Below are 26,165 nucleotides of genomic sequence, written 5' to 3'. Positions count from 1 at the left end.
CAAATAAAATGCATTAATTTCTCAAATAAGTGATGCCTTGCAAAAAAAGAAAAAAAGCACACACAAATGATTAAGAAATCACTTAAACATTTTTTAAAAGCTCATTAAGGCCAACTACTCCAAACCATTATACCAGTGGTTAATTTTTTTTACCTTTATTTTAAATACACAGTGCCTCAAAGGTTAATGCAATTAAATAAAAAGTTAGTTTTGTAGTAAAAAAAAAAAAGTATAAATGGCTTTAAGTAAACTAACAAACATACAAGATTGAAATTGTGCAAAATATTTTGTAGTAAACACATTTATTTGTAAAATTTTCTGTAAAAAAAATGCAAAAAAAGAAACACAATATTTCTGACCCAAGCATTATTCATTCCTGCATCAAGCATAACATCAGAACAGACAGTGCATAGACTGATCAAAAGAAAATGAAAGGATGCTTAAGATTGGCTCTAAAAAGAGATAATTATGACAAAGATTGTTTATTTTGTGAAATATGAACTTCAGGAGAAAGGATTAACATTTCAATGACGTTAGACTGTAACCAACGGTTTTGTAGTGTTAAGGGCCAGGTAATTCAACAAACTAATAGTTTAACTGAGTTTAAATGAGAAAAAAAGCAAAATTAGACTTGAAGATGGTGTGGTGCTTCATGGAACCAGGTTAAGGTAGAGCAGCAGTCAGGTAAATTGAAATGAGGTCTGAGAAGATCCTTTTGAGGGTCACATAAGTCTAAAGCTTCTGCTTTGCACCAAATAGATCCTATGACACTAAGAAGGGTCCTTGTAAAAACTATGAAGGGAAACCACAAAAAGGCTTTACAAAAGAGTTCATTGCAAATAAAAACATAAAACCTCCTGAGTTGATTTGTAAAATCTTTCTCAGCGATTAAAAACTGCTGTGAAATTTTCCTGCATTTCTAAGGCAGGTTTGGTACATTTTTCCACAAATTTGAGTGGACGAATGTTTGTTTAACGTCATTACCACCAAACAAGTGACCCATTAATTGCTAAAACCTGAAATGGTCCAAAAATGCTCCCTGGACTGGTCACTAGTATATCGGAGAGAGTAAAATTCACTCTTTCCAAAATCAGAGTCTGTGTGAGCATCTTCTTCCTTTCAGCTCCACTGATTGTTTGTTTTTCAGTCTCATGCTGAGGATTCCTGTTGGAGTTGGGAGCCAGTGTTTATTACGTCTCTTGGAAGACTTTCTCTGGCTTCCTGCATCTTCCTCCTCGCCCTCTGAAAAGCCTCTGACAGAGAAAAAAAAAGAAAGTTATAAAATGTTACTGTTGTTGACATTTAAATACAGTAAAGCTTTAAATCTTAACTGCATCTCAATAGCTCGACAAATGTAGTTTTTAAAAATGATGTTCAGAATTTCCGCTCAATTAGGAAATAAAAGGAAAGGTTGTTTTTTGTTCTTTTTTACCCAGGATGGTGCAAACAGCTCCTTGTTGACTAAATCCTCCCAAATGCTCAAAAACCTTCTGTCTCCTCCTTCTCAGAACAGCAGCATCCACAAATGCCCTAAATGTGAACACAGACACAATTGTAGTTATGGTGTTGCTATAACGGAGTCTGTTAACCCCTTACCTGACACTCACCTGGCTTGCTGGATGCAGTGCAGATTAAAAGTGACACTTCCTGTGGTTTCAGTGCAGAAGCCAAAGCGACTCAGTCTGTCCCCCTGATGCAGACGTAATAACATCACATAAAACATACACAAAAACACTAAATACAAGTCCCTGTTCATCAAAAACCTAAAGAAATTATTTTACTTATGGTCTGTTTGTGTGCTGTTCTGATATTTGCAAAATGTTAGATGGGTTAACTAAGTTTCCACCAGAAATTAGTGCAGAACTAAATGATTTATCTTGATTCAAAAATTTACAATTCAATTCAATCTAATAAAAAAATCAAATAAATATATTTTTTATTTTTTAGATTTCTATCCCAAATTAATTTTTGTTTGGTTACAAAAATCAATTTTCACTTAACTAGTGAAACTGGAAAAACGTCAAATTTTATTGATTAATTTCTGTTTATAACTGTTTTTAAGTAAGTGTTATTTTATTCTTTAACTGTAATTAATAACTGTTTTTTGTCGCCTCTTGGCTAGAACTCCCTTGAAAAAGAGATTTTTTCATTTTAATGGAACTTCCTGGTTAAATAAAAGTTAATAAATAAAAAAATAGTTTAGGAAATTTTGACTTTAAAAACTGACTTAAAGCAAAGTTTGCCTTAGAAAATAATATTAACAAAAAAGTATTTAAAATATTGAAGAATGATTTTTTTTAAAGCTAAGATCAACCCAATTTCAATGACTCAATTATTGAAACTCAGCCCCAGAAGAAGAGTATATGTATTGATAAAATCTCAAAATATTTATTGAACTTTAAAAAAAAAAAATCAGCAGACTGAAACTTTGTTTGTACCAGCTCTGATTCACCTTGAATGTTCCTGGAATTCTGACATAACTGTGATCTTCAAGCTCAGCAGAACCTCCGATAAAGAAGCGCCTCATCGCAGACACCGTCCCCGTTTGAATCGGCCTCCATGTGTGACACGTCATGGTATGTTTACCTGGTGTACAAACACAAACAAAATTCATAAAAACACTGCTGACCGTTTAGAAATACCTTTGAGCAGGTAATCTTAAAGAGTAACAAAAAAAGTGAATTAAAATGAGGTTGCAGTAAATACTCCGTACCAGGCGTGGCAGGAAAAAGCAGATAGCCGTAGCCTTCAGTTCGATAGCGCTGCCAGAAGTCCAAAGAAAGAACCTTGAAGTAAATAACTGGCCACTGAGGAATGCCTTCTAAAAGTAAGAAAAACAACCAGGTTTCAGAAAAAAGAAATTACGCAATAATAAATAACAGCTGATACTAACCTTCACCGTCTTTTTCGCTCATATAAAAAACCTCAAAAGTGAAAGGATAGCTGAAGAAAGCCACATCTTCCTGAAGACAAAAAGGAAGATGCACTTTAAAGTATGAATTTGTCTCTTAAAAGAAAAAAACAAAACATCAGAATAGATGTAGTGATGACTTGTCAGAACAACAAAATAAAATATGGAAAAGAGTCTTAATGCTATTATTTAGAGTGATTCAGTTTGTATGGATCATTTTAGATGTCTTCCTATAGAGGAGGGGTCTGCAACCTTCAATACTTAAAGAGCCATTCGGGTCAATTTCTCGCCAACTAAAACCCGGTTAGAGTCACAAAGTCTTCATTCACTCTACAAAAACAAGATACCGATTTATATTTATGTTTTTGCTACTAACATGATACACCCAAATAAACTGTTGTGTTTTCTGGCATAGATAAAACATGAACATGAAGAAAAAATAGCTTTAAAAATATGAAATACAAAATAACTTTGTCAGAGCTTTTCATGACTTCCTTTCAAAATAAAAGACATCCTACACCACAGGATCATGTCAACGTAGCAAATGCAGTAAAGTCATCAATGATTAAAAAAAAAGTTTATTTTACTGTTTCTGGTGCATTTCAGCCACAAATGTATAAATATAACCAACAAAAACTAAATCAGAGCTAATGAAGTGACCCCTAACATATATTAAAAATAATATTTAAATAAACCATCACGCACCAGACACGTATGTCCAGGGATAAAGTCATTTGTGGATTCATTGATATCCAGCGATTGTATTTTGAAGACAGCATTATAAAGAGGTTGAGCTTTATAGCCCCCATGACACTCTGCTGCACTGATTCTCTGACTTTTTCCGTCTTTTTGAGATTATTATTGTTGTCTTGAAAACCTTTAGTTTATGCAAAATGTTGTGGAATAAGTTTGCAGCTTTCCAAGATAAGCTTAAGCAAAATGTTCTCACCTTTTTGAGAGACTTGGTCCGACAGGTCTGGGTGACCTCTGACAGAGACTGAAACGGCAAGCTGGACCAATCTGAAGGACAAACATCAGTGAGAGTTCAAGGGGTAAACACAACGTTTTAAAAATAAAATAAAAATTGACTGGTCCTTATGTCTTACTTTTGGGCAATTCCAAAAAGAAGTGGATGTAGAGGTTGTCATATTCAAAGCCTTGAGCTGAGACTGTAAAAAAAATAGAAAAGTTATAAATTCTAAACATTCATTATTAGTAACTCATCTGTCTTTTGACTCACCTATTTCTCCGTTCATCAGGTAACGCAGAGTACCTGCAGGAGGCTGAACAACAGACATCTCACTAACTCACATAACTTGTATGACTAATTGTAGGCCAACATTTACTGAAGTGAGAACATATTCTTGAATATATATATATACTATATATACATTTTTTTTTTAACGAAAAATTCTTTTTTTTTGTTACAGCTCCTTAAATGTAAGAATTTGCACACACACAAGTATATTATTGAGAGATAACAACAACATATTTATTAAAAACGTTACTTTAAAACAACTTACCATTTCAAAGTCCTGTCCGACGAGACCACTGAGGTACTCTTTATGTCTCACATACAGCTATAAAAAAGAGAAAAAAAGTTTATCATCATTACAGTTATTATCTTCTATTTCTGCAATAAAACAGTTCTAGAATTCTCTCCTGGTTTATTAGAAAAACAGATATCGACTCACATCTTTATACATGTTCTGCTCCTTGTTTTTTTCCTCTGATTTCATGCTTGCAGAGATGTTTTCCAAAGTAAGACGCCATATTTCTCTATTTGCTCCTTCGGCGACAATTCTGTGCAACAACACAAACATCTTGTAAAAGTTTTGTGGTGCTTTTAAATGTGCAGTTTTATTTTTTATTAATCATTTTAGGTTTTTCACTCAACTGTCATCATTCTACTTGAGTCATACATTAAAAACATATGATTAACTCTCAGATTTAGAAACTTTGTAAACCTGTAATGCTGTAAACTTGCCTGTAAGGCTCTTTGCCTTTGTTGAAGTCAGGTTTTACAATAACCGTTCCATTACCGTCAGTTTTTATGGTTATCAGCAGGCATTCATTCTCTTTTTGACCGAGCCTGAATATACACACAAAAAACATCCAATCATATGGTTAGTAGAGTTCTTTGAGACTACAAAATTCACCTCTTATACATATCATACAAAAAATAAATGAGTTGCTTGATATCAGATGCAGAAATACATGTAGAAGCTTTATCCTCAATCTAAGTACCAGTGATGAGACTATAATCTATACATATATTGTGGCGAGGTCATTCGTACAGATGATGATACCAACTGAGCAACTTCAAATGTGAATTTTGGCCGTACCTTCCAGGAGGGCCCAGGTCCCCCATGATGTGCATAGTCTGCATGGCATTATTCACCACACGACTGCTCTTCACAAACTCTTCTGTGGGCTCCCAGTTGATAATTTTAGTTTTAGGAATGCTACTGTCCCTGGAAAACAAAGCAAGCACACTGATGAATGAACAACATTTTCATAAAGGCTCACCATAACTAACTTAATCTAATCTGAAGTACACAAAATATAAATAAAAAGTAAAAAAAAAAAAAAAGATTTTCCAGGGAGACTTAGAATTTCATTTGGATCTTTTGCTCATTTTTAAAGAAAAACTGATGTTTCACCTACATGGTTCGCCGTTCTTGTCGTCTGTTTCTTACACTAGCCATCCTTTCAGCCAGGAAGGTGGGACCTGTTTTGGTGGTGGTCAGTAGGTCAGTGTGCTGCTGTAAAGATCAAAACAAGACTTTTTTAAACCTGCAATCTCTCATTTGCAAAAAGAAAAAAAAATCTAGAAAATGCAAATTAAATATTTAACCAAATAAATTGATTAGATAATAGTGATTCCAGACTCTACAACATACCAGTTGGTGGAGAGGAAGACAGTTGGTGTAGCGATCATGATCGGTGTATGTGAAAATCCTGTGACTACTTCGGTTCTTGGCCTTGAGAAGGGCTTTAACTTCTTTGTGATACTGTCGGTCCAGAGGAGTTTGACAGGCTGCTTCATTCTGGAATAACTCCATCTCATACTGGAATGACACACATTAGTTGACTCTTAATACTTTTTATCAAAGGTAGCACAAGGATTTTAAATATTCTATATTATACCTGGCTGAAGATTTTTTCTTGCCAACCAACAACAATTTCATCTTCATTGTCACCTGTTATTAGAACGGCATAATCATTTTTACCGACAGGAGGACGTTTTCTTAAAATACATAAATATAAACAGTACTTGTATCAAAGTAACCTAGTTGACCTTTTTGAGCCGGCGATGAAAGTGTTTTCAATTCGATATCTTCCCCGCCCTGCTGGGACAGAACCTGTTGCTGGAGGTGCTGAGAGAGGGCTGCTGTGGAGGTCACCCTCTCAATCCGAACTCTGAAGCGTTCACACAAACAAAAGCCAACAAAAAACTGGTATGGTGAATCGGAAAATAAAATTTTTTTCCACCTCTGTTTAGATTACTTACTTTATTTTCAAGTTTTTGACAGCATCCCGCGATCGATACACGGCTTCTCCCGTATCTGTGTTCCATCCGTCTGCCATAAGAAATTAGCAAACAAGTCTAAAAGATAAGTTAGCATCAGTAGTTAGCCAAACGTCGGTCAGATTAGTTTGTCGATTGTTTTAATTATAAATAAGAAAAAATATATAAACTAACTTTTAAAATGTTTAAAAAATGTCCAAAACAACAAAACTAATGCAGAAAATAACCCCTAAAAGGTAAGACTACAAATCAAGTGTTGTCGTTTCCATAGAGATCGCACACTTTCTTCTTCGTCTTTGTAATTTACAAGTTGGCGAACTACATTACAAGCGTGGTGTCGCCATCTAGTGGTGAAAGAGGGGCTCAGTCTAAAAAAATCCAAACAAGTCGTGTTTTCTGTTTTAAAATGTAAAAGTTACAAAAAACAGTAAAATAAAATAAAATAAACAGAAGGTAAAAAAATTTCATAAAATGACAAAAAAGTCTTTAAATAAAGAAATAATAACAACTATTAATGATTGGACAAAGAAAAACAAACTGAAAGGGTTAAGTGCCATAGTTTTAAAATGTTGTATTATAGGCGAGTAAAAAAAGGTTACTATTTGTATTTATTTATTTATTTACAGAGTTGAGGTTAAAGTTAAAAAAGGTAAATTGAGTAATACTGAATACATTTTTACATATAAATATAGGTGTGGAGTGGACTGAAATACGAAATATAAATAAAAGAGTAATTAAATTGTATCGCCACAAATTTTAAATATCCTTCCCACCATTTTAAAGCGTGAATTATTCTGGAAATTATTCTGGAAATATTTACTTTAGAAGCAATCTTATGTGGGAATTTTTCCAAAGGTTATCAAAGAATTTCAAATCATAAAGAAAATTGGTTCTTGCATCTTAAGATCTTTTCTACAAAAAGTGTACATGTTTCTAATTAGATGAAACAATTGAATGGACTGAGTTTATTTCCAGTCGAATAAAAAACTCATGAAATAACAAGAAAGTATTTAAGAATGGAATCCTGTAGGAAGTGTATTTTCTTTCTTTAAAAAAAAAAAAACAAAACCATTTTTGTAAAGAGCTTCATCACTGAAGATATTATTGATTTGATAAGATATTTCAAATCTTATCAAATCATTATTCTGAATAAGAACAGTATTTTATTTTTGTGCATCAAAAAATAAAGCAAAAGAACAACAAATGTGTGGGAAAAGAGTCAAGGGTATTGTTTTACAAAATGTAAAAGTGTGTTCTTAACAAAGAAAAAACAATTATATATTACTAAATGTCTTGCAGTCATCTTATAAAACAATGGTTACCTTTCAGATAATGAATTAAGATTTTTACCCTTTCTAAAACTTGGTGTAAGCAAAATATACTAGTTATGCAATAATGAAATACTTTTAAAAGATTATTTTTCATGAGAAAATGTGATCTAAAATTCAACGTATGTTTAAATTGTTTAAATAATAAGAAGAAATGAAAAGGAGTTTTTTTTTAATAAAAAGTATGTGTTCTTGTATCACAATTTTACCCAAGAAAAAAAATAAAAAAATATATATCAGCCTCATAAAAAAGTAGACACTAACAGCTGTAAATAGACATACACAAGTTGTTATAAAGAGATATTATCAGAATTGTTATAAGGCTGAAAAAACCAAACTCCATCTTTTTTCTGAGAGGGGGGACAGGGACTATGATTGGCAGGAAGAATAGAAAACCGGAAGAGGCGGGTCTTTATGTGACTATCCATTTCGAGAGCCAATCAGGTTGCCTGGCGGGTCAACAGAGGACTTGTGTTCATGCGTGAAAGTTCTGTAAAAAATATTTTAAAATACTGTACAATATGTCTTCGTTTGTAACTGAAGTGCTTGCCAGCTCCGGTAAGCTGGAAAAAGAAGACTTGGTCAGTAAGATCAGCAAAATGTCGCGGAAGGTGGAAGATACGAAGGTAAACTGCTAGCTAATGTAGCATATGCTAACGTTAAGCTAAGCAAAGTTTGAAATACCATTAGCTCTTAGCCCTTTATTGATAATTTCACTGGGATGTAGCACCTCATATTTAATTTAAAACTACATTTAGAATAGTAAATACGTTACTAACGAGTCAAAAAGTATTTGAAAATGAAAAAAAGAAACTTTTTTTCTTCATTAGCATTTTCTTTGGTTAGCCAAACAGACATACGTGGCTGTATGCATCGCTCTGATATGGACAACACTTGATTATTTAACTTAATGTCAGTAGATGCTAACATGCAACAGATAAATGTGTCCTTTTATCTTAATAATTTTAAGCAGCATGCAGTGAATAAGTGTTTGACGTGTGTTTTCCTCAGGAAGAAGTCTGTGACATGATTAACAAAAGATATAATGAATTCCTACCAAGCTTGCAAGCATCAGAAGAGCTGATGCTGCAGGTGGATGTGGTTTCTAAAGAAATGGATGCACTTAAGGCATGCATAGAGACAGAGGTATGGATTAAACTTTTGCTAAATGCATTTTATTGCATGGTATCATAACTATTTGATAACCCCTTTTAAAAATTATTTATTTCATTTTCATACAGGTGCAGGAGAACATACATGTGGCTGTAACTGAATTTACAAAGCTGAAGCAGCAGTTGGAGAGGAACACAGTTATAATAAAAATGCTTGAACACCTTAAAGAAGTGTGTCATTTTCTACTGTTTTTATTTTTTTTTTTTAAATTTACACATGCAAACATGTCTTGACGCTATTTTTTTTTTCTTTTGTGTCACTTAGTTCCACACCGCAATGGAAGAATACAACAAAGCCTTAGTTGAGAAAAAGTATGTTGATGCAGCCAATAATCTGGAAAAGGTAAGAGCTGTTAACATCACACTCAAACATACTTTACAGATAGACAAAAGCAGAACAAAAGAGGGTTTAAAAAAAAATAGGGGTAAAAATAGCATAATTTGCAGCTGAAGAGACGTATAAAAAAAATCGCTAAACAGGATTTTGTTTCAGGCAAGGAGGAGTATGGATTCGCTGAAAAGCTGGAAGACCTCAGAGCTGCCGCTGCTCACTGCCCTGAGCTCTGAATTAACGGTGCAAAGAGAAAACTTAATTTACCACCTTGGAGATGAATGGAAGCGACTTGTCATCTGGAAATTGCCCCCTACTAAGGGTAAGACATGGTGAAAAGCTGCTAGTTTGTTTTCTTACCCAAATGTTGGTTTAATACTTAAGTACAGTACCTTTCTTTACTATTTGATTATGATAGTCATGTTATCACACCAAAATCTGTTCAGAATAGGAGGAGACTGAGGTTACTTATTTTTTCTTCTCCGGCACATTGGATTTAAGATCTCCACTAGGAAAATCTTAGATTTGCACACTTACTTAGAGGCTGTTGCAAAAACACGTATATTTTGGGGAGGGGATTCAGCAAGTTTTTACCATTATTGGATGATTTTACTCAGATCCTGCAGATGAAAAGTCTGTCCACAAGGTGGAGCTGACCCTGAGTGATGCCAGCAGTAAAGATGGAGAACCCAAACCACCAGCTCTGCTGTGCTGCATTCTACAAGCTCTGGCAATCCAAGGGGAGCTTCAGCATAAAATCAAACTCTTCAGTAAGAACAAACATTAATGCACAATTTAGGATTTGCTTTAACCGTAGCCACAACTCAAATGTTGTTTTTTATTGCAGTATTTTAAATAAACTTAACTTTGAATCATTTTTTCACAAATCCACCATCCCTTTTTTATGTGCTGTTCAGGCCAGGTGCTTTTAAAATACATGTTGAAGCCACTGGTGAAGCATTCATCACTGTCTGTGAGAGTATCGGAGCAGCAGGGGGAGGGAACCACCCTGGCCTTGCAGTGTGTAGAAGCGGGCCATGAGGAGCGATCTGCCCCTTCACAGGTGTTCAGTAAACTCCACCTGGTGCTCAAGACGCTGCACACACACCTGCTGGGTAAAGAATGGCACAGATCTTCTTTAAAGCAACTAAACTTTTCAGCTTTTGTCATAACTAAAACTTACAACAGATGGTGTTGTTGTTTCCCAGATGTATCCATTGGTTCTAAAAAGCTCTCTGCTATCCTGGCGGAGCTGATTTGGGAGGAAATGTCACAGTGTATTATCCACGAGTGTCTCGTCAACTCCATCCCCACCGACAGCAGCGAGCTGAAAAATTACAGCACGGTAGAGTGTAAAAGATTTGTACATTATTTTCTTCATTACTTTCATTCATGGCAGAGTGACATTTTTTTTGCCTTTTTTTGTTTTAAGGTAATCAAAGAAACCGAGGAGTTTGAGAAAGCTTTGAAGGAGATGGACTTTCTGCAGGGCGATTCCACTGACCTGCTGAAATACGCCAGAAATGTCAACTGCCACTTTGCAAGCAAAAAGTGCAAAGATGTTATCGTCGCAGCACGCAAACTGATGACCTCCAAAATGCACAACACGGTTAAGGTATTTCCAAAATGTCAGCATGACAAAAAACGTGGGAGTGACACGAGATAAAAATATCAGAGCATCCTTCTCAGATATAAAGCTGTTTTGCTTTTTAAGATGTTTTTAAAAAGCCCTCATTTAAAAGGACTTTGGTTAAAACTTAAAAAATAAAAAGTCAAAGCTTTCCTGCCACTTGCATTTTAAATTATTGAAAATATGTTCCGATGTAGGATATCCTTGATCTTGATCAGAATCAAATATTCACCCAAACTTTAATATAGAATGGAATTTATAAATAACTGTATTGATATGGTTTTTGAAGTGTTTCAAAAACTGCATCCTCAAACTTTATGCTCTTCTACTCTTTTATTTTTCCTCCTCAGATCACACCAGACTCCAAACTCCATCTTCCCAAGTTACCTGCTCCAAGTTCAGGAGTGAAGCTGAAACAGGAGGTCTCAAAGGCGGACGTGTTGATGGAGAACTCAAAGCAGCTATCTGCGTGGAGTTTGCATCTGCCCGCCTGTCGCATCAGCGAGTCGGTGCAGCAGCTGATGGAGCTGGCGGTCAAAACTCTTTGTGAAGCTGTTGGAAGTTCCTCACAAAGGTTCAGTTTGACATTGATGTGTCTGAATCTTCATGTGTTCCCATCTGAACGACTGGTTTTGTTTTTCCTCAGTGCCTTACAACTCTTCTTCACAGTGAGGAACATCTTCCAGCTGTTCTATGATGTTGTACCAACATATCACAAGTAAGAATCTTTCCTCCAATTAGAAACTAAACATGTTATCTACATTTTTTACATTTCTGCTTTTTTTCTCCATCCAGGGAGAACCTTCTCAAGTTTCCCCACTTAGCTGCCATCCAGCACAACAACTGCATGTACCTTGCACACCACCTGCTCACCCTGGGTCACTACTTTAGAGCTCACCTGCCGCAGCCGCTCAATGAAGGAGTTGCGACTTTTGTTGACATGGTGCCCGGATTCAGGAAACTGGGTAAACAACACGCTTTCCATAAAACAAGCCCCTGATTTGATCAACCTGTTTGGGTCTTCAGAGCCGTAATTTTGTGGGGTTTCTGATTTGATTTTGCTGCAGGTGCCCAGTGCTTTCTAACACAGCTAAATGTTCAGAAAGCAGAACTGCTGGAAAGGCTTTCTACTGCTCACAACTTCTGCAACCTGGACGATGAAGACAACTACATTGCAGCCAGCAAAGCAGTTCGGCAGGTGAGAGGAGAAACTGTGGTAAACTCGTCTTTAACGGCCCTCTCTGATCATCTTTTGATCTATTGTAAAAGCATTCCCAGTGGTATTTTAATTATGATTGTCGTTTTTTGCCAAAAAAAAAAGTAAAGTCGTTTCTAGGACATAGTTTCTGCAGAGCAACAGAATTTAATTAGAAATTCACCTGTGAGATGTGGGCGGGACCACTGGCCCGGAGCAACCCGCCCACTCTACCCATCCCTGTTGCTGAGAGTTCTCTGTTTACACGCTTTCCCGTTAGCTTGCAGTACGATAGAGTATTAGGGTCAGTTTAAAAACAAAACTAAAACATTTAGCTTTTTACTTTAAATCTCGTTAATTTGCGGAAAAAAAGCTGTAACTATTAAATTACAAGAATAAAGTCTTATATTTTTTACTTTAAAGGTCATAGGCTAAATGTATGTATTTTTTCTTGTAAATGTGCATGTTTTAAAGTCATAAATGTATTACTTTAATTTTTGTAAATTTACAAGAAAAAAGTCAAATTTACGAGGAAAAAAAGTGATAATTTAATGAGAAGAGAATCAAAGTTGTGTGTATATCAGAGCCACGTTGGAAGTTGAAAAACGTGCAGCATCTTGGGAAACTTTATGTCCAGATCGCTGTCAAATACAAAAAAATGCTGAGCATTTTAGCGAGTCAAAATCTAATTTTTATTAGTGTAGTCGGCTTTCCAGGGTTCGATGTCTGTAATGCGGAGTTTCATATGTAAAATAAGGAGCTCAGAGACACACGTTTGGAGGACTTCCACTTTATTCTGCCCTTTCAATTCACATAGCCAGAAGCCCATTCGTCACCTTACACCATGTATCTGTCATGTTTTAAAGGAACACCAAAGAATAATAAAAAAAAAAGAATGTAAATAGTGTTTTTAAACGCTCCTTTCTCCAAATGAACTGTCCTGTGTCAACACAAAACAACAAAGAAGAAAAAAACAAGTAAATTTACTAGATTAAAAGTAATACATTTACAATTTTTAATCATGTTACATTCCCTTTTTTTTCTTCTTTGGTGGCCCTAATAATCTGTATTATTACAGCTCCTCACACCCCCAATCTAATAATTCCGTTGCTCAAAAATGTCAAGGAATATTGGATTTATCCAGCGTACAGTTTCAGACAGATGCCAGCTCAGATGAGGATTACGAAGATTCTTACATGGATCTAGTCATCGAGCAGAGAGCATGTTGTTTTGACATCACAAATTATCTCTTTTTCAGAATCAGAAAGCATTTTTTTTTTGTCTGTTCCTGATTCACAACAATTTAAATAAAAAACAAAACAAAAAACATTTTGAGCGTAAAATTCCGAGCTTTAAATATAAAACTAACTGATAAAGTAAAAATAAAAAAAAAATTCTCAAAAGAGCTGTTACAAATATGAGAGTCTGTTTAGTTATTCCCAGGTCTTTTCTTTGCTTCTCCTCTTTGATCTGCAGGTCATCCATCAGCTGAAGCAGCTCGGGACAGTCTGGCAGGACGTCCTTCCAGTCACCATTTACTGTAAAGCCATGGGGAACCTCCTCAACACGGCAATCACAGAAATCATCAGCAAAATTATGATGCTAGAGGTATCTCTGTCTCTGTTATAAACATGGTTATTGTTCATGACCAAACACTTATTTTGCCCCCTTTGATTCTTTACAGGACATTTCCTCTGAAGACGGAGAACACCTCCACACTTTGTGCCAAACTATAATAGAGGAAGGCCCACTGGTTTTTATCCCTGTGGTTGAAGAAAACAAGAATAAGAAATACCAGGAGGAGGTGCCTCTCTATGTGAAGAAGTGGAGCACTTTTAAGGAGCTTGTCATCGTGCTGCGAGCAAACCTGCAGGAGATTGTTGACCGGTAAGAAAGAACAGAAGACTCTTATGTAAACAGTTGAGTTTAATATCTTCTGAAGCCATAAAACATTCAAACTAGAACTATTTTATTGCCGAATGCTGAAAGCATTTCTATCATTTTGTAGCTGTTGCTAATAAATGTTGCTTTTGCTAGCCAAAGGTTTCAATTGAAACCATACTTTTAGATGTAAGGATGTTAAGACATTTGTTAGTTTTAAGATTTTAGTTTATTAATGCACACCACTCTAATTTGTTCTGCGATTATATATAAAAAGTAAAAAACTACATGAAACTTCACAAATTGAATGGAATTATTGGTTTTGTGGTAGTTCAGTAAGGACAAACTAATACATATTTTTAAAGTGTGTTGAAAACAAACCTGAGATAGAATTTTAAAACTCGCTTAGTGGGCGGAGCTTCAGTGTTGCTAAGTACCCATAAAAGGAAACTTGTCTTATGGTCTTAAAAACAATGCAACAACATCTGTGGGAAATTCCATTATAAAGAACCATCTGATGGCACTAAAAAACTTAATATAAGTAATCACTTATGCAGCAAACTCCACCCATTTAGCCATAATATTCTTTTGCAGCACCACCCACTGAACTGTTGTCAGGAATCCTGCAGCTACAATACCATTAATTATTTATCTAGAAAGTACTCTTAAATTCCACACATTACAATTACAAGCTTTTTCAAACCATTTTTTTTTTCGTTAGCTCCTGATTTACGACAATATTAATGAAGAAATACTCAGAAATACAATTTTAAGCTTAATCGTCTTTATATGTGTCCTCTATGATCAGAAAAATGCCACAAAAATATGTTAAAAATGCAAAATTCATCAAAGTGGATCTTTAAGGAGTTGTAGCATCACATAGACTCCACCCTTCTAAATTTCGAAGTGTTTTACAAAATTCTGCAAAATGATTAGTTCTATAGTTGTCCAAATAGGTTTATATACAGAAACTTGTAAAGATTTGTCAGCATATATTGAAAAGGAAACTAAGAAAATATTTAAACAAATACATTTCTGTGTTTACAAATATTTATTTAAAAGTCAAGGGTTTTAATTTTTCCAAACTGGGCTTATTAAACACTCTTGTCTACTTTCAGACTCCAAATGAAACTTTTTTTAAATGTATATTTAGTTTTAAATGGACTTTTCTTCACAGGTGGGCGAATGCTAAAGGTCCTCTGGCGGTGGAGTTTTCCAGCTCAGAAGTGAAGAATCTCATCCGAGCTTTGTTCCAGAACACGGAGAGAAGAGCTGTTGCTTTGTCTAAAATCAAATAGATCCAAGACCAAAAACTTCCACAGCACTTATTTACCTCTATGTAAAACCTGTACTCATGCCTTTGTTCCAAGTTTGTGTTATTCCATTGAAATATTTACAACAATGTTGGAATTAAAAGCTGTAAAAATGATGTGTGAATTAATTAATGTGTGGGAAATATATTGAATTGTTCACTCTACGGTTAATTCTTCATATATTGGCATAATGAGAAGGTAATTAGCTCCAAAGGTCTGAACTGATGTTGTGTAACCAGTAAGATTAACAACAAATAACACAATGAGGAATTCAGGGTTAGGACCCCATAAATCTCTCAGCTTTTCTTCATTGACATTTTTTCCAAATTAATTTAGTCATTTTGATATTGGATTGATATTGGATTTATTGTTAAGCTAAATTCTGCTATAATGTATTTATTCCTTGATTTTAATGAACTCAAAATGATGGCTTTTCAAAGTGTTCTTTCAAAATGTATTAATGAATACATTGCTTTCAGATAATTTATCAATAAAGTTTTACACATTTAAAAGCTGCTACCTTTTACCTTTTAAGGTTTTGTGTGCTGGCTGTTCTTTCAACTTTTAACATTTTTTTTAGTAAAAAATATATTTATTAAAATTGGAAGGCATTGTAGTTTTTGCTTTTATGCAACAAAGGCTTCCTATTTTTTAATATATTTACAATATGCTAATGTGTTTTTTTTAATAATATTTTCTTATTAGGCTCAAAATTGTTTTCAAAAATTTAATTTAAAAAAAGTTTAACTGGATTGTGATTATTTTTTAGTCGATCCTTTTAAAGTGTGTATAAAGTCCTAATTACACAACATATGTTAATAAATACGATGCTATTTATTTTACAAAATAAAGCAATTCCTTTCGTGATTTGGATCAAAGAACCCGATTGTCCCCTCCCTCTCCCCCTCATGATTTTGTGTCTTTCTTTACAGAAAATTATTTTTAAATGTCCAAAAATCCATATCTGTTTGCCATGTTTGATTCATTATCAATAGGGGGCGCTAAATAAACGTTAACAACGTGAACATTGAATTCTAAAGAAGAAGAAGAAGAAAACAAAGTGGCTTGATGGGATATCAAAGTCCTCCGGCGGCGCGCTGCCGCCATGTCACCTAGAGAGAAACGAATAGTTCTTCTCTCTGCTTTAGGCTTATTTACGCTAGCTTTTTATTTTATTCCATCCTTAATTTACGCAACTTTAATTATTATTTTTTGTTGTTTTGCTTGTTACTATAATAGCGGAGAGTCTCTTTTAACCGCCAGATTAGGCCCCAATCCACGGGGTGGGTTGAACCTGCACGCGGGTTTGCGGCGCTGGTTGGCGGACTGGGGAACGACCGGCTTGTCGGTGAATTCGCCGGTTGGAACGAGGATTAGCAGCAACGCTGAAGCGGAAAGTCAATTCAGACAAAGACTCGGTGACACTGGAATTTACAGAAGGGAGGCTTTGGCGAGTGAATCTTTTTTCTACAGTCCCCGGGATTTCCTCATGGGGAGTTACATCGGAAAGCACGAGAGTCCCCCCTCCGGTTCCGTGAGGCCAAGAGCCGGGAGGAACCCCCGAGAGCAACTACGAGAGAAGCTGTCGAGACCAAACCATGCGGTCTACACTCCCAACAGAAGGCTCTCATTCGCTGGGTATGTTTTCAAACACTGCCGCCAGACCGTTAGAAACGATTGACATTCAAAACATTTAGCTCCGTTAGTTGGCGCGTACTTTTAATTATGACCCGGTGAGAAACTTATATTAACTGGACTCGCAGATAAGTATGTATCCCTGTTACTTGATTATGAATCACAACGTTACTAAATGTTTAAATTCAAGGATAGTAAGATCTTCAAAATTACATTTTGAACCAACAAAACAAAAACATTGATGGTAGAATGGACTATGGAAACTACCAACTTCATCCTTGTTGAATGTTTATTTCTTTACCACCTGTACTGCTTTTATTTGAAATATGAATATTAACTTTGATCTTATTCATTTCAAATTCTTTTTTTTTTAATGCAGAATTGAGCAAATACGCTCTTTATCAGTATTCCTCCATGGTCTAACAAATGTAAAAGTTATGAAAAAAAATTCTCACAAATGTTTCGTGATTTGTTTTAAAAGTTACACTCTTGATATTTTGTTCACTTCTTCTGGTTAAATTCTAATCTTAAGTGTTAATTTTTTTTTTTTTTACACTAAATGTAATAAGATTCATCAAAGCCACAAGTTTGTTTTCATTATAGCATCTTTTGTATTTATTTTTACTCTTGCGAGAACTAAAATACATTTATTAATAAAACTTCCATCTTTATTCAGTTTAAATCTCTAAAACTGTTTATATATTGCCAAATTGATGAGGTATATCAATGAGAATTAATTGTGGAGTGTCAGATATTACGATTGAGTTTAAGTCGTATCAAGTGATTCATTTCTTTTTATGTAAACCCATGTTTTTGTGGGTTTACAAGTGTCCTAGACAGTAATTTAAGGCCGAAATATCCTTGCTGCACCTTTTACCTTTATGGCTCTGATGTGGGTCATACCGTTGTTCTTAAGTCTTACATTTAATCCGTTGGAACCTTGTGCGTCAATGCTGAATTTTGCGTCTAGTCAACCAATCAGTTTTCAATGACAAAGTGTTCAAAGAAAACAAGTTTTCTGCTAAAATGTGACCTAAAAACTAAGTTTTTTGACTCTGTTTTCCAAAATAAAAAACTATTCTGTCTATACTGTATTTGCATAAAATATTTAATATAGTTTCACTGTTTCTGTAAAGCAGAGTAGTCAAAAACAAATATTTTCATTTGTTTTGTCACTATATTGTCTGTATATCTGAGGCTTGTAGACTGAAACAAACATTATTAGACTATGTGAGTAACTGAGTCCCCGTATATAATTCATTGTGGATTGTACATTTTGTCTCTCATTCATAGAGAGCCTCTGGCCTACACGAGCAGGTTCAACATTACTCCACAGCGTCACTACCCGCTGCAGCAGCCAGGTCTGTCATCTGTGGGGGTCCTGCCTCTCGTCAGGTGGGATGGCTTCAGACAGAAAAACATCTTGAGCCCCCGTAATTCACCTGCTGCCCTCAGCCCTGTCACCGTAAAAATCGCCAGGCCTGATCTCAGCAGCCCCAGGTCTGTGCACTCAGCTCTGTTTGCTGCTTCATGTTTCCAGATTAATGTACTTTATTCATTTTAGTTTGGCGTGCGTTATGTGGTTTTAGCTCATGCTGATAAAGATTTGTTTTTCAATGATTTTCAATAATGACTCCCTGCACTGATTTGTCTGGTAGAGTGGATCACTTGAGCTGTTCAAGGATCAGCAGGACCGCCGATGACCCCTGCTCCAGGGAGAGCGTCCTCAGGGTTTTGAAGGAAAGTCGTAAGAGGGAAGTCGAGGACGAAGACAGGAGCTTCACAACCGAACAGAAAAGTAAAAGAAGGTAAAACAAAACAGTTGACAGAAACATAGTTTTTTTTTTTTATACTGCTTGTGTTGTCATTTAGCCAATTATCCATTTCAATTTCCTGTGGTTTGTCAAAATAAAACAGTTCCTGTAATTTGTAACAAAAACCGTTTACACATTACCTATTGATGAATTTTGAGAAACTTTATTTTTGTCTTTCTATGAGTTTTTTGTTAATCCAGTTCGTGAGCTTAGCAAAAGAAAAGTTTAAATTCATCACCTGTAAGACTCTTATTTGGCATCCCTTTGTTTGGGAATATTAGACATTATGCAGATATAAGTTGGGTGAGCTCCTGACTTTCTTAGGCTTTCTGCTATATAAATTGCAGTCTTCTTTAAAAAATTTCAGAGTTGCAAACCCACAAACTCAACTCATATAAAGTATTCTCCAAAACATATATTTAGATGGGGATTATCATGTTATGGATTAGTACAACTTCAAACTCGTTCTTTCACTTTTCACCTTTAGATTAAATATTGTAGCAAATTAAAAAAAAAGAGTTGTTGTGTGTTGATACTGTCTTATTTCATTGATTCAAGCCATAATCGCAGTGAAGCTGCACTTTTAAAGGTTATTTAGAGAGTAATTTAAATGTATTTTCTGTTTTAAAGGCGTAATGACAGTGGTGGAAGTGCACACTCTGCTTTTGAGCCTCTTCTACCCAACGGAGCTCCATCTCAGCTTGTACCCAAGTGAGTGACGCAGCATCATTGTTTCCAGATAACGGAAAAGAAAGACTTTCAGTTCTGGAAGAAACATTTCCTTCTGTATTCCAGGCCAGGAACCCTGAAAAGAGGTATAGCCTCATTGGCAGAGGAGTCCTCAGTAAAGAGGTCTCGCACCTCCTCCATCAGCTCGGGAACAGGAGCTCACGCCTCAAGAGAAAGTTCTGGTACCAAGAGAAATGCGATCCAGAGCTCCTACAGCTCCTCAGTTGGCCTCAATCAGGTATGCAGGGTGGCTTCAACATTCTTACGTTTCATATATCTTTTACATTCAATTAGCCCCAAAGAATGACCATTTCTATCTAAATGAAGTCATGTCTCTATCTCTTTATTTTTTTGGTTTGCAAAGAATCACGTTTCTGTTCTGTGTGTAAAAGAGAGAAAAGTAAAAACACTCTGAATCCATCATGGAATAAAAGTCCACTAGTATGACTGTCGTTCTAAAAAAATAAATACATAAAAATAATAACTTTTAAAAATTGTCTATATAGTTTAGAATTCCAAAGAGTGTCAGCACAGAGAGACTAAAAATGAAACAGGTTTTGCAGAATTTGCTGTAATTTTACCTACAATATGATTTAACTTGAGCTAAAATAAATACCTGAAGTTTTTACATTTTAAAATGGTGAATAGCTACTAATTATACCAAAATACTTAAGGTTTTTGTGGTCGCTTGACTAGTAGAAATCACAATTTTGGTGGAATATAAATCTTTTAGTCAGAAGATTTATAAAGATTTTCTTAAGCAAATTGTATTTGTTTCAAAAAGGTTTTTTTTGTTGCTCCTAAATATTTGGACAGTGTATTCCTGGGGGCGTGTTATTACTTTTGCTAGTTTATTCTTACAGTGTTCAGTATGTGTATCAATGGATGCTAGTTCAACCAAGCATGATGTCAGGAAAAAATGTATTGAATTTGTGTGAAATAGTTCCTATAATCTGCATTGTGGAAAGTGACAATAATTGGCCGTTAAACGTATGTTTACCTTCACAGTGGAAGAAACCATCAACTCCCAGTTCTCTTCTCTCCAGTCCTGGATCGTCTCGCTGTCAGACACCAGATGTGGCTTTCAAGAAACCCAGGTAGGTTTCAGTTTCTCTCCTGATGGAGCATCGCTTAAATTCCAGACTTTGAATTGTGTGTTTCTATTCTCCAGAGAGGAAGACGCTCAGTCCCCCAGCTCAGCTTCCTCAGCCAAATCTGAACAGACGACGTCTGACAAAGCACCAGCCACTTGTGAGTCTGGAGATCTTAATGGATCCCTGTACAAAAACAGACAGTAAAGTGTCCAACTCAGGATCGATGTTTTTTGTTTTTCAGCAAAACTGACTGTTGTCCCAAATGTCCCGGTTACGAGCGTGTCTGACTCTGTGGGTAGTGGTGGGAAAAGAAAACGGAAGATCCAGTTGGTTTCGAGCAACCGAGACGACCACATCTCTCTGGTCTGTGCTGTGCTCCAAGTCTCGACGTTATTGTCACTGTTTTTGGAAACACTTGTTATAAATGTATTTTTTTGTTGCTGCTTGTTCGTTTGCAGCCTCCACCGCCTGAGCTGGGCTACAAAGTGACTGCAAAAGATCTGGACGAGGAGAAAAAAGCTGCCATCTCTAAGATTCAGAAGGTTCTGGAAACTCCTGGTGGGTTTGAAAATAACGGCTTAAGAACACAAACTTCACCATCTGTTTAAAAAGTGTCTTCAAGTTTTTGGAGACTCACAGTATTTTAACAGTTACTATCATTTTGTGATCATTTTAGCCCCAGAACCTGAAAAGCCAGCAGCTGCTACAATCCCAACTTCCACTCCAGCCCCCTCCTCTACTATCTCCACCACCACACCCACTCTGAGCAGCCTTCTGGCTGCTCCTTTACCCACATCATCAACAACAACAACCATCCCAGTCATCAACCTGGACCCCAGTCCAAGCAGCAGCGTCAGCACATCAACTACTGCAGCAGCAGCAGCAGCGTCTCCAAACCCACTTCTGGAGGCTCTAAAGATGAAGATCAACACAGCTGCAACCTCCACATCCGCATTGAGTCCAACCACAGGTACGATTTCTCCGCTAGAGGTGTTGAACCGTTTTCATGTTCATTTGATGTTTTTTGAGCATGTGAATTTTTTTCTGATGAGGGAGGGCGTTGTAAAGTTCAAAGTTATAATGGCATTCTGTTACCTTTTTGGACTACTTTGGCTATTTTAGGTTATTTTAGAGTTTAGCTAATATTTCAGCTACATGCTAGCTGTTTTGGCTAATTTAGGATTTTTCAGTTTTTTTGGACTAAGTTGGAGTTCAGCTAATATTTCAGTTACATGCTAGCTGTTTTTGCTAACTTAGGTTTTTTTTCCAGTTTTTCAGGCTAATTTGGCATTTAGCTAATATTTTAGCTGGCTATCAGCATCAGCGTTTTTAACTATCAGTTTCAGCATCTGCAACTATCATCACTAGCATCTTCAGCAGGCAAATTCAGCTTACAGCATTCACACTAACATTATATATATATATATATATATATATAAATAGTTTTTACTTAGTTTAAAGCTAATGATGGTTAAGATTTGTGCTTTACATCCAGTTTGCGCATGACCTGATTAGTCGACTAATCGGAATAATCTGTCATTAGTCGACTATTAAGATAATCGTTTGTGGCTGCACTAGTGAATACACCCTCATATTAGATTTTCCTCCTGTGTTTTTCCTGTCTGGTTCATAACGTTCCTTTATCTCTCCTTGTTCCTGCAGTGTCTTTATCAACAACTCCTGGACCAACTTTAAGCCTAAAGTCTCCAGCTCCATCTGTCCCTCCCGCTTCCCAGCCTCAGCCCTCCTCTGCTCCTCTGGGACAACCCTCTGCCTTCACTCAGGTCCTGGCTCAGATCTCCAAAGCTCCCAGCAGCAGCAGCCCTGCTGCTCCTGTTGTTGGACCAGCTCTGTTTGGTTTGTCCAGCCAGATCAGCTCCCCCTCTGCTCCATCAACCTCCACCCCAGTGTCTGCTACACCTGCCCCCAGCAGCAGCAGCAGCAACCCTCTGCTGGTTTCAGGCTTCAAACCCATCTTTGCTGCTGCCACCACCACCACCACCCCAGCTACATCATCCTCAGAGAGTAAAGCACCCATCCAGAATTTCAAGCCTATCTTTGGGGAGGCCACAGCTACCCCGGCTGCCCCGGCTTTTGCAGCGCCCTCCGCCCTCACAACCACGTCATCCGTGTCCACACTGTCTGCAGGGAGCACTCCTTCAATATTTGGTGGCTTAACCAGCAGCTCCACGGCTGCACCGTCTGCTTTTTCTGGTTTTAACACGACCGCTGCAAACATGGTTTCCACATCTGCTGCCACAACTCAGCCGGGAGCCCAGATGGCTCCAAAATCTCTCTTTGGAAGCTGGTCTGCAGCAGCAACAACAACAAGCAGCAGCGCTTCAGCTTCAGTGCAGCCTCTGACTACAGGGGGTACGTTCCAGTTTGGGGCTGCTGTCACCACCACCACCTCTTCAGCAGCAGCATCAACCGGGGCCCCCGCTGCCACGACCACCAGCCAGGCCAGCTTCACATTTGGTGTCACAAAGCCCAACCCTCAACCTGCCAGCCAGAGCATATTTGGTTTTGGTCAGACGACTCCTAACATGACCACAACCACGGCTTCATTTGGAGGCTTTGCCATGACCAGCTCCACCTCCACGGCTGCTCCCACCTCCACGTCCACGCAGTCCACTTTTGCGTTTGGAAAGCCAGCTTTTGAGGCCCCAACAACACAGCCGACCTTTGGCTCCGCAGCAGCCACAGCTAAACCGTTCAATTTTGGGAGCAGCAGTTCAAACGCCACGCCCGTCTCCAACAACACCCTGGGTCCGTTTGCCTTTGGAGCAGCTCCCGCCGCCACCACCACAGCCACGTTTGGGACCCAACCCGCTAAACCAGCATTTGGAGCCAGCTCCACGGGTTTCGCCTTCGGGAGCACCACCACTCCTTCAGCTGCACCCAGCTTCGGCCCAGCGACCCAAACTCAGAGCTCAACTTCAACCACCTTCACCTTTGGAGGGGTTGCCCCTCAGCCTGCCCCGGCGGGACCCGCTCAGCCCGCTTCTGGTGGATTTAATTTTGGTACCGCAATGCCTTGTCCCCAGTTTGGAGCTCAAGTTTCTAACAGTCCGGCCCCGCAGATGGGAGGTTTCAACTTTGGAGCTGCTGCCGCTGACAAACCAGGATTTGGTGAGGAACCAAGTTTGTCCTCTAGTTTGATGCAGTGAAATCGAGTGTTTTATTTTTAGATAAAGCAGAAAACTCTCATTGCTGGGTGTTGTCTTTTATTTTTCTTACCTTTATCTTTGTGACATTTTTTACAAAGTAAAATCAATCAAATCGGGCTGCACGGTGGCGCAGTTGTTAGCGCTCTTGCCTCACAGCGAGAAGGCCCCGGTTCGAATCCCGGCTGGGACCTTTCTGTGTGGAGTTTGCATGTTCTCCCTGTGCATGTGTGGGTTTTCACCGGGGACTCCGGCTTCCTCCCACCGTCCAAAAACATGCCTCATAGGTTAATTGGTGACTCTAAATTGCCCCTAGGTGTGGATGTGTGTGTGAATGGGTGTGTGATTGAGGCCCTGAGACAGACTGGCGACCTGTCCAGGGTGAACCCCGCCTTCGCCCTTCAGTAGCCGGGATAGGCTCCGGCACCCCCGCGACCCCGAAAGGGAAGGAGCGGCCAAGAAGATGGATGGATGGATGGAAAATCAATCAAACATTTTTTTAATTATTTTTTTTAATAACAGTATAATATAGAGGAAAAAAATGTGTGAACAGTTATAGCGAAGCTCTCCTTTTGTTTGTTTCTCTTATTTGTAGATTTTTTTTTGGGTCTAATTTTGTTGTTTTCTCTCTGCAGGAACATCCACTCCGTCATTTGGCCAATCTCCTGCTGCTGGTCCAATTCCCTTTGGAAGTCCAGGAACTCCAGTCCAAGGCTTCAATCCTGTTTCGTTTGGTAGGTTGTGAAGGATTCTTTTTTTTTTTCAGGGTTTGTAAAAATAGCAACACTAATCAGAGGCGTCTTCTGATCGGCTGTAGCGTTCACTGCTAAACTTACATGGAGAATATTTATGTATTTGTGCAAATCACATCAACAAATCATTCAGTGGAAAAATATTATAAAGGTCACCATGATTACAAAAAAGTAAAGTAAAAAAAAAAAACGTATAATTTGTAGAAATCAAAACAAAATTCCAGAAATTTAAATGTTAAACATTTTATTAAACAATTTTAATTTCCAGAAATCAAAAACTGATTGAGCAATCACCAAGCTTTTGCTGTGGCCTGAAACTTAAAGACCCATTCCCCACTAGTCTTTTTAACATAATCTTTACAATGTTTTTGCATTGAGGGATTTATTGATGTGATTTGCACTTCAGGGCCACCTTAAATTGGATATTTCTATAGAATCTTGCAACAATTAACTAACTGCAAGATAAATTATGGTGCAGTTTGCCATCTATCGTGTTTTCTAAGTGGTGCAAAGCCCAAACTTATCAGAGCTTTTATTAAATCAAATCTAGAAGGAGCTGTAAAAATTGTCATTTTGAAAAGATATTTAAGTTGAAAGAACTCAATCACCTTCTCTGTATCACAACAGGATCCCCAGCAACCCCCACCTTCTCCATCGGAGCTGGATCCAAGCATTCAGGATCTCGGCAGAGGCTTCAGGCCCGGAGACAACACCTCAGGAAGAAGTAGCCTGATCTGTGCGTTCCACCATCATCCTCCCAGCACTTCAGCTGCTGCGGCTAACCAGGCTAACTTTGCTCCATTCTAAATGCAACATCCGGAATCCGACCTCCTCCATGTCCTCTGCATCCCCCCTCCCTCCTGGTTCAGGGGATAGTGCTGGCCCCAGAGCGTCGTTTGCAGCCAGATGAGCTGCCTGGATCACTGGATGACCATGTTAGGGAATGTAGCAGCGAGGAGAATAATTCACAGCAGTGAACATTTGGATACTTGAAGAGTAAAGACAGTTTGGATGAATCCAAAGTTCTTTTTATTTTTACAGTCCTCGGATGGTCTCTGGGTTGTTTTAAGGAGAAAGTTTACTCGCGCAAAGACACAGAACCTCGGCTCAGACCTTTATTTTTATACGTGATGCTCACTGGTTTGTATGTAACTGAGTATGTGAGTCTGATTAGGGAGAGTACGCAACAGATTTAGTGTGAAGTTATGAGACATTTGCATTTAAATTATTTTTTTAATTGGCTCCTTGACCCTGAAGATGGATGTGTTTCTGCAATTCAAGGGAAACTTCGTAAATGTCTTATTGTAGTTCTTTCAGGTGCTCGTGTTTTGGTTTCAGCTCTCTTTGGAAGCATTCCCAAGAGTCCTCCTGTGGATGGCCTTTTTCCTTCCATGTTTTTTTGTTTTTAAATTGTGATTGCCAACGATGATGTGAGTTGGAAGTCAGATGGATGGACTGGTGGCGTCCATCTGACTTGTTCTGACAAACCAAAGCCAACAGTTTGCAGTCATGCCTGTGAAACCAGTCTGTGATGTTGTTTTCATCTTTGTGTAACCGGTTCGACTTTAAAGCTCTACGTTTTACTCCGGCGAATAAAGGTGATACTTGGACGATGAGTTGATTTCTTTCCTTCTGGTTAATAGAAAACAAATCATTACCCTACTGTCTCGATTTTCCCTCC

The 26,165-nt window shown here is 37.5% G+C and overlaps 3 protein-coding genes across 4 annotated transcripts; 2 read left to right on the top strand and 1 right to left on the bottom strand.

Annotated features, from left to right (window-relative positions):
* Nucleotides 1-283: 283 nt before the first annotated feature.
* Nucleotides 284-6,789, bottom strand: mks1 (MKS transition zone complex subunit 1). 2 transcript variants are annotated; one of them, XM_024266779.2, is made up of 19 exons: nucleotides 6,618-6,789; nucleotides 6,426-6,521; nucleotides 6,213-6,334; nucleotides 6,062-6,114; nucleotides 5,815-5,982; nucleotides 5,579-5,676; nucleotides 5,257-5,385; nucleotides 4,899-5,003; nucleotides 4,606-4,714; nucleotides 4,435-4,491; nucleotides 4,152-4,194; nucleotides 4,018-4,080; nucleotides 3,861-3,931; nucleotides 2,894-2,963; nucleotides 2,714-2,821; nucleotides 2,453-2,586; nucleotides 1,608-1,690; nucleotides 1,433-1,530; nucleotides 284-1,253 (listed from the first exon to the last, which is right to left on the bottom strand). In XM_024266779.2, the coding sequence occupies exons 2-19, from the start codon at nucleotides 6,500-6,502 to the stop codon at nucleotides 1,150-1,152; spliced, it is 1,692 nt and encodes a 563-aa protein (XP_024122547.1). In that variant the 5' UTR covers nucleotides 6,503-6,521; nucleotides 6,618-6,789; the 3' UTR covers nucleotides 284-1,149. The 2 variants fall into 2 exon arrangements, with proteins under 2 accessions (XP_024122547.1, XP_024122546.1); XM_024266778.2 differs by having other exon boundaries at nucleotides 6,426-6,789.
* Nucleotides 6,790-8,186: 1,397 nt separating this feature from the next.
* On the top strand, nucleotides 8,187-15,421 carry zw10 (zw10 kinetochore protein). The gene is made up of 16 exons (XM_024266489.2): nucleotides 8,187-8,397; nucleotides 8,783-8,917; nucleotides 9,013-9,114; nucleotides 9,209-9,286; nucleotides 9,437-9,596; nucleotides 9,892-10,044; nucleotides 10,192-10,389; nucleotides 10,483-10,619; nucleotides 10,707-10,889; nucleotides 11,255-11,478; nucleotides 11,551-11,622; nucleotides 11,700-11,869; nucleotides 11,972-12,102; nucleotides 13,576-13,707; nucleotides 13,784-13,986; nucleotides 15,158-15,421. Exons 1-16 carry the CDS (start codon nucleotides 8,293-8,295, stop codon nucleotides 15,276-15,278), a joined length of 2,304 nt encoding a protein of 767 aa, XP_024122257.1. The 5' UTR covers nucleotides 8,187-8,292; the 3' UTR covers nucleotides 15,279-15,421.
* A 914-nt stretch (nucleotides 15,422-16,335) lies between these two features.
* On the top strand, nucleotides 16,336-26,100 carry pom121 (POM121 transmembrane nucleoporin). The gene is made up of 13 exons (XM_024266026.1): nucleotides 16,336-16,931; nucleotides 18,222-18,428; nucleotides 18,587-18,736; nucleotides 19,373-19,453; nucleotides 19,538-19,709; nucleotides 20,480-20,568; nucleotides 20,643-20,722; nucleotides 20,807-20,928; nucleotides 21,024-21,123; nucleotides 21,242-21,535; nucleotides 22,228-23,697; nucleotides 24,368-24,466; nucleotides 25,112-26,100. Exons 1-13 carry the CDS (start codon nucleotides 16,399-16,401, stop codon nucleotides 25,210-25,212), a joined length of 3,498 nt encoding a protein of 1,165 aa, XP_024121794.1. The 5' UTR covers nucleotides 16,336-16,398; the 3' UTR covers nucleotides 25,213-26,100.
* The last annotated feature ends 65 nt before the right edge of the window (nucleotides 26,101-26,165 follow it).

This window comes from Oryzias melastigma, linkage group LG14 (assembly GCF_002922805.2).
Source record: "Oryzias melastigma strain HK-1 linkage group LG14, ASM292280v2, whole genome shotgun sequence".
In the NCBI taxonomy this organism is placed as follows: domain Eukaryota; kingdom Metazoa; phylum Chordata; class Actinopteri; order Beloniformes; family Adrianichthyidae; genus Oryzias; species Oryzias melastigma.
This window is presented reverse-complemented; position numbering and strand designations above follow the sequence as displayed.

Bases quoted from the DNA above. Each gene is read 5' to 3' on its own strand.
- mks1 (XM_024266778.2), bottom strand. From the start codon at position 6,502: ATGGCAGACGGATGGAACACAGATACGGGAGAAGCCGTGTATCGATCG. The intron at 1,531-1,607 runs GTGAGTGTCAGG...GTTCACATTTAG, and splicing joins CACTGCATCCAGCAAGCCAG to GGCATTTGTGGATGCTGCTG. The intron at 1,254-1,432 runs GTAAAAAAGAAC...TTTCTCTGTCAG, and splicing joins AGCTGTTTGCACCATCCTGG to AGGCTTTTCAGAGGGCGAGG.
- zw10 (XM_024266489.2), top strand. From the start codon at position 8,293: ATGTCTTCGTTTGTAACTGAAGTGCTTGCCAGCTCCGGTAAGCTGGAA. The intron at 9,115-9,208 runs GTGTGTCATTTT...TGTGTCACTTAG, and splicing joins TGCTTGAACACCTTAAAGAA to TTCCACACCGCAATGGAAGA. The intron at 10,620-10,706 runs GTAGAGTGTAAA...TTTTGTTTTAAG, and splicing joins AGCTGAAAAATTACAGCACG to GTAATCAAAGAAACCGAGGA.
- pom121 (XM_024266026.1), top strand. From the start codon at position 16,399: ATGTCACCTAGAGAGAAACGAATAGTTCTTCTCTCTGCTTTAGGCTTA. The intron at 21,124-21,241 runs GTGGGTTTGAAA...TGATCATTTTAG, and splicing joins GAAGGTTCTGGAAACTCCTG to CCCCAGAACCTGAAAAGCCA. The intron at 21,536-22,227 runs GTACGATTTCTC...TTGTTCCTGCAG, and splicing joins CGCATTGAGTCCAACCACAG to TGTCTTTATCAACAACTCCT.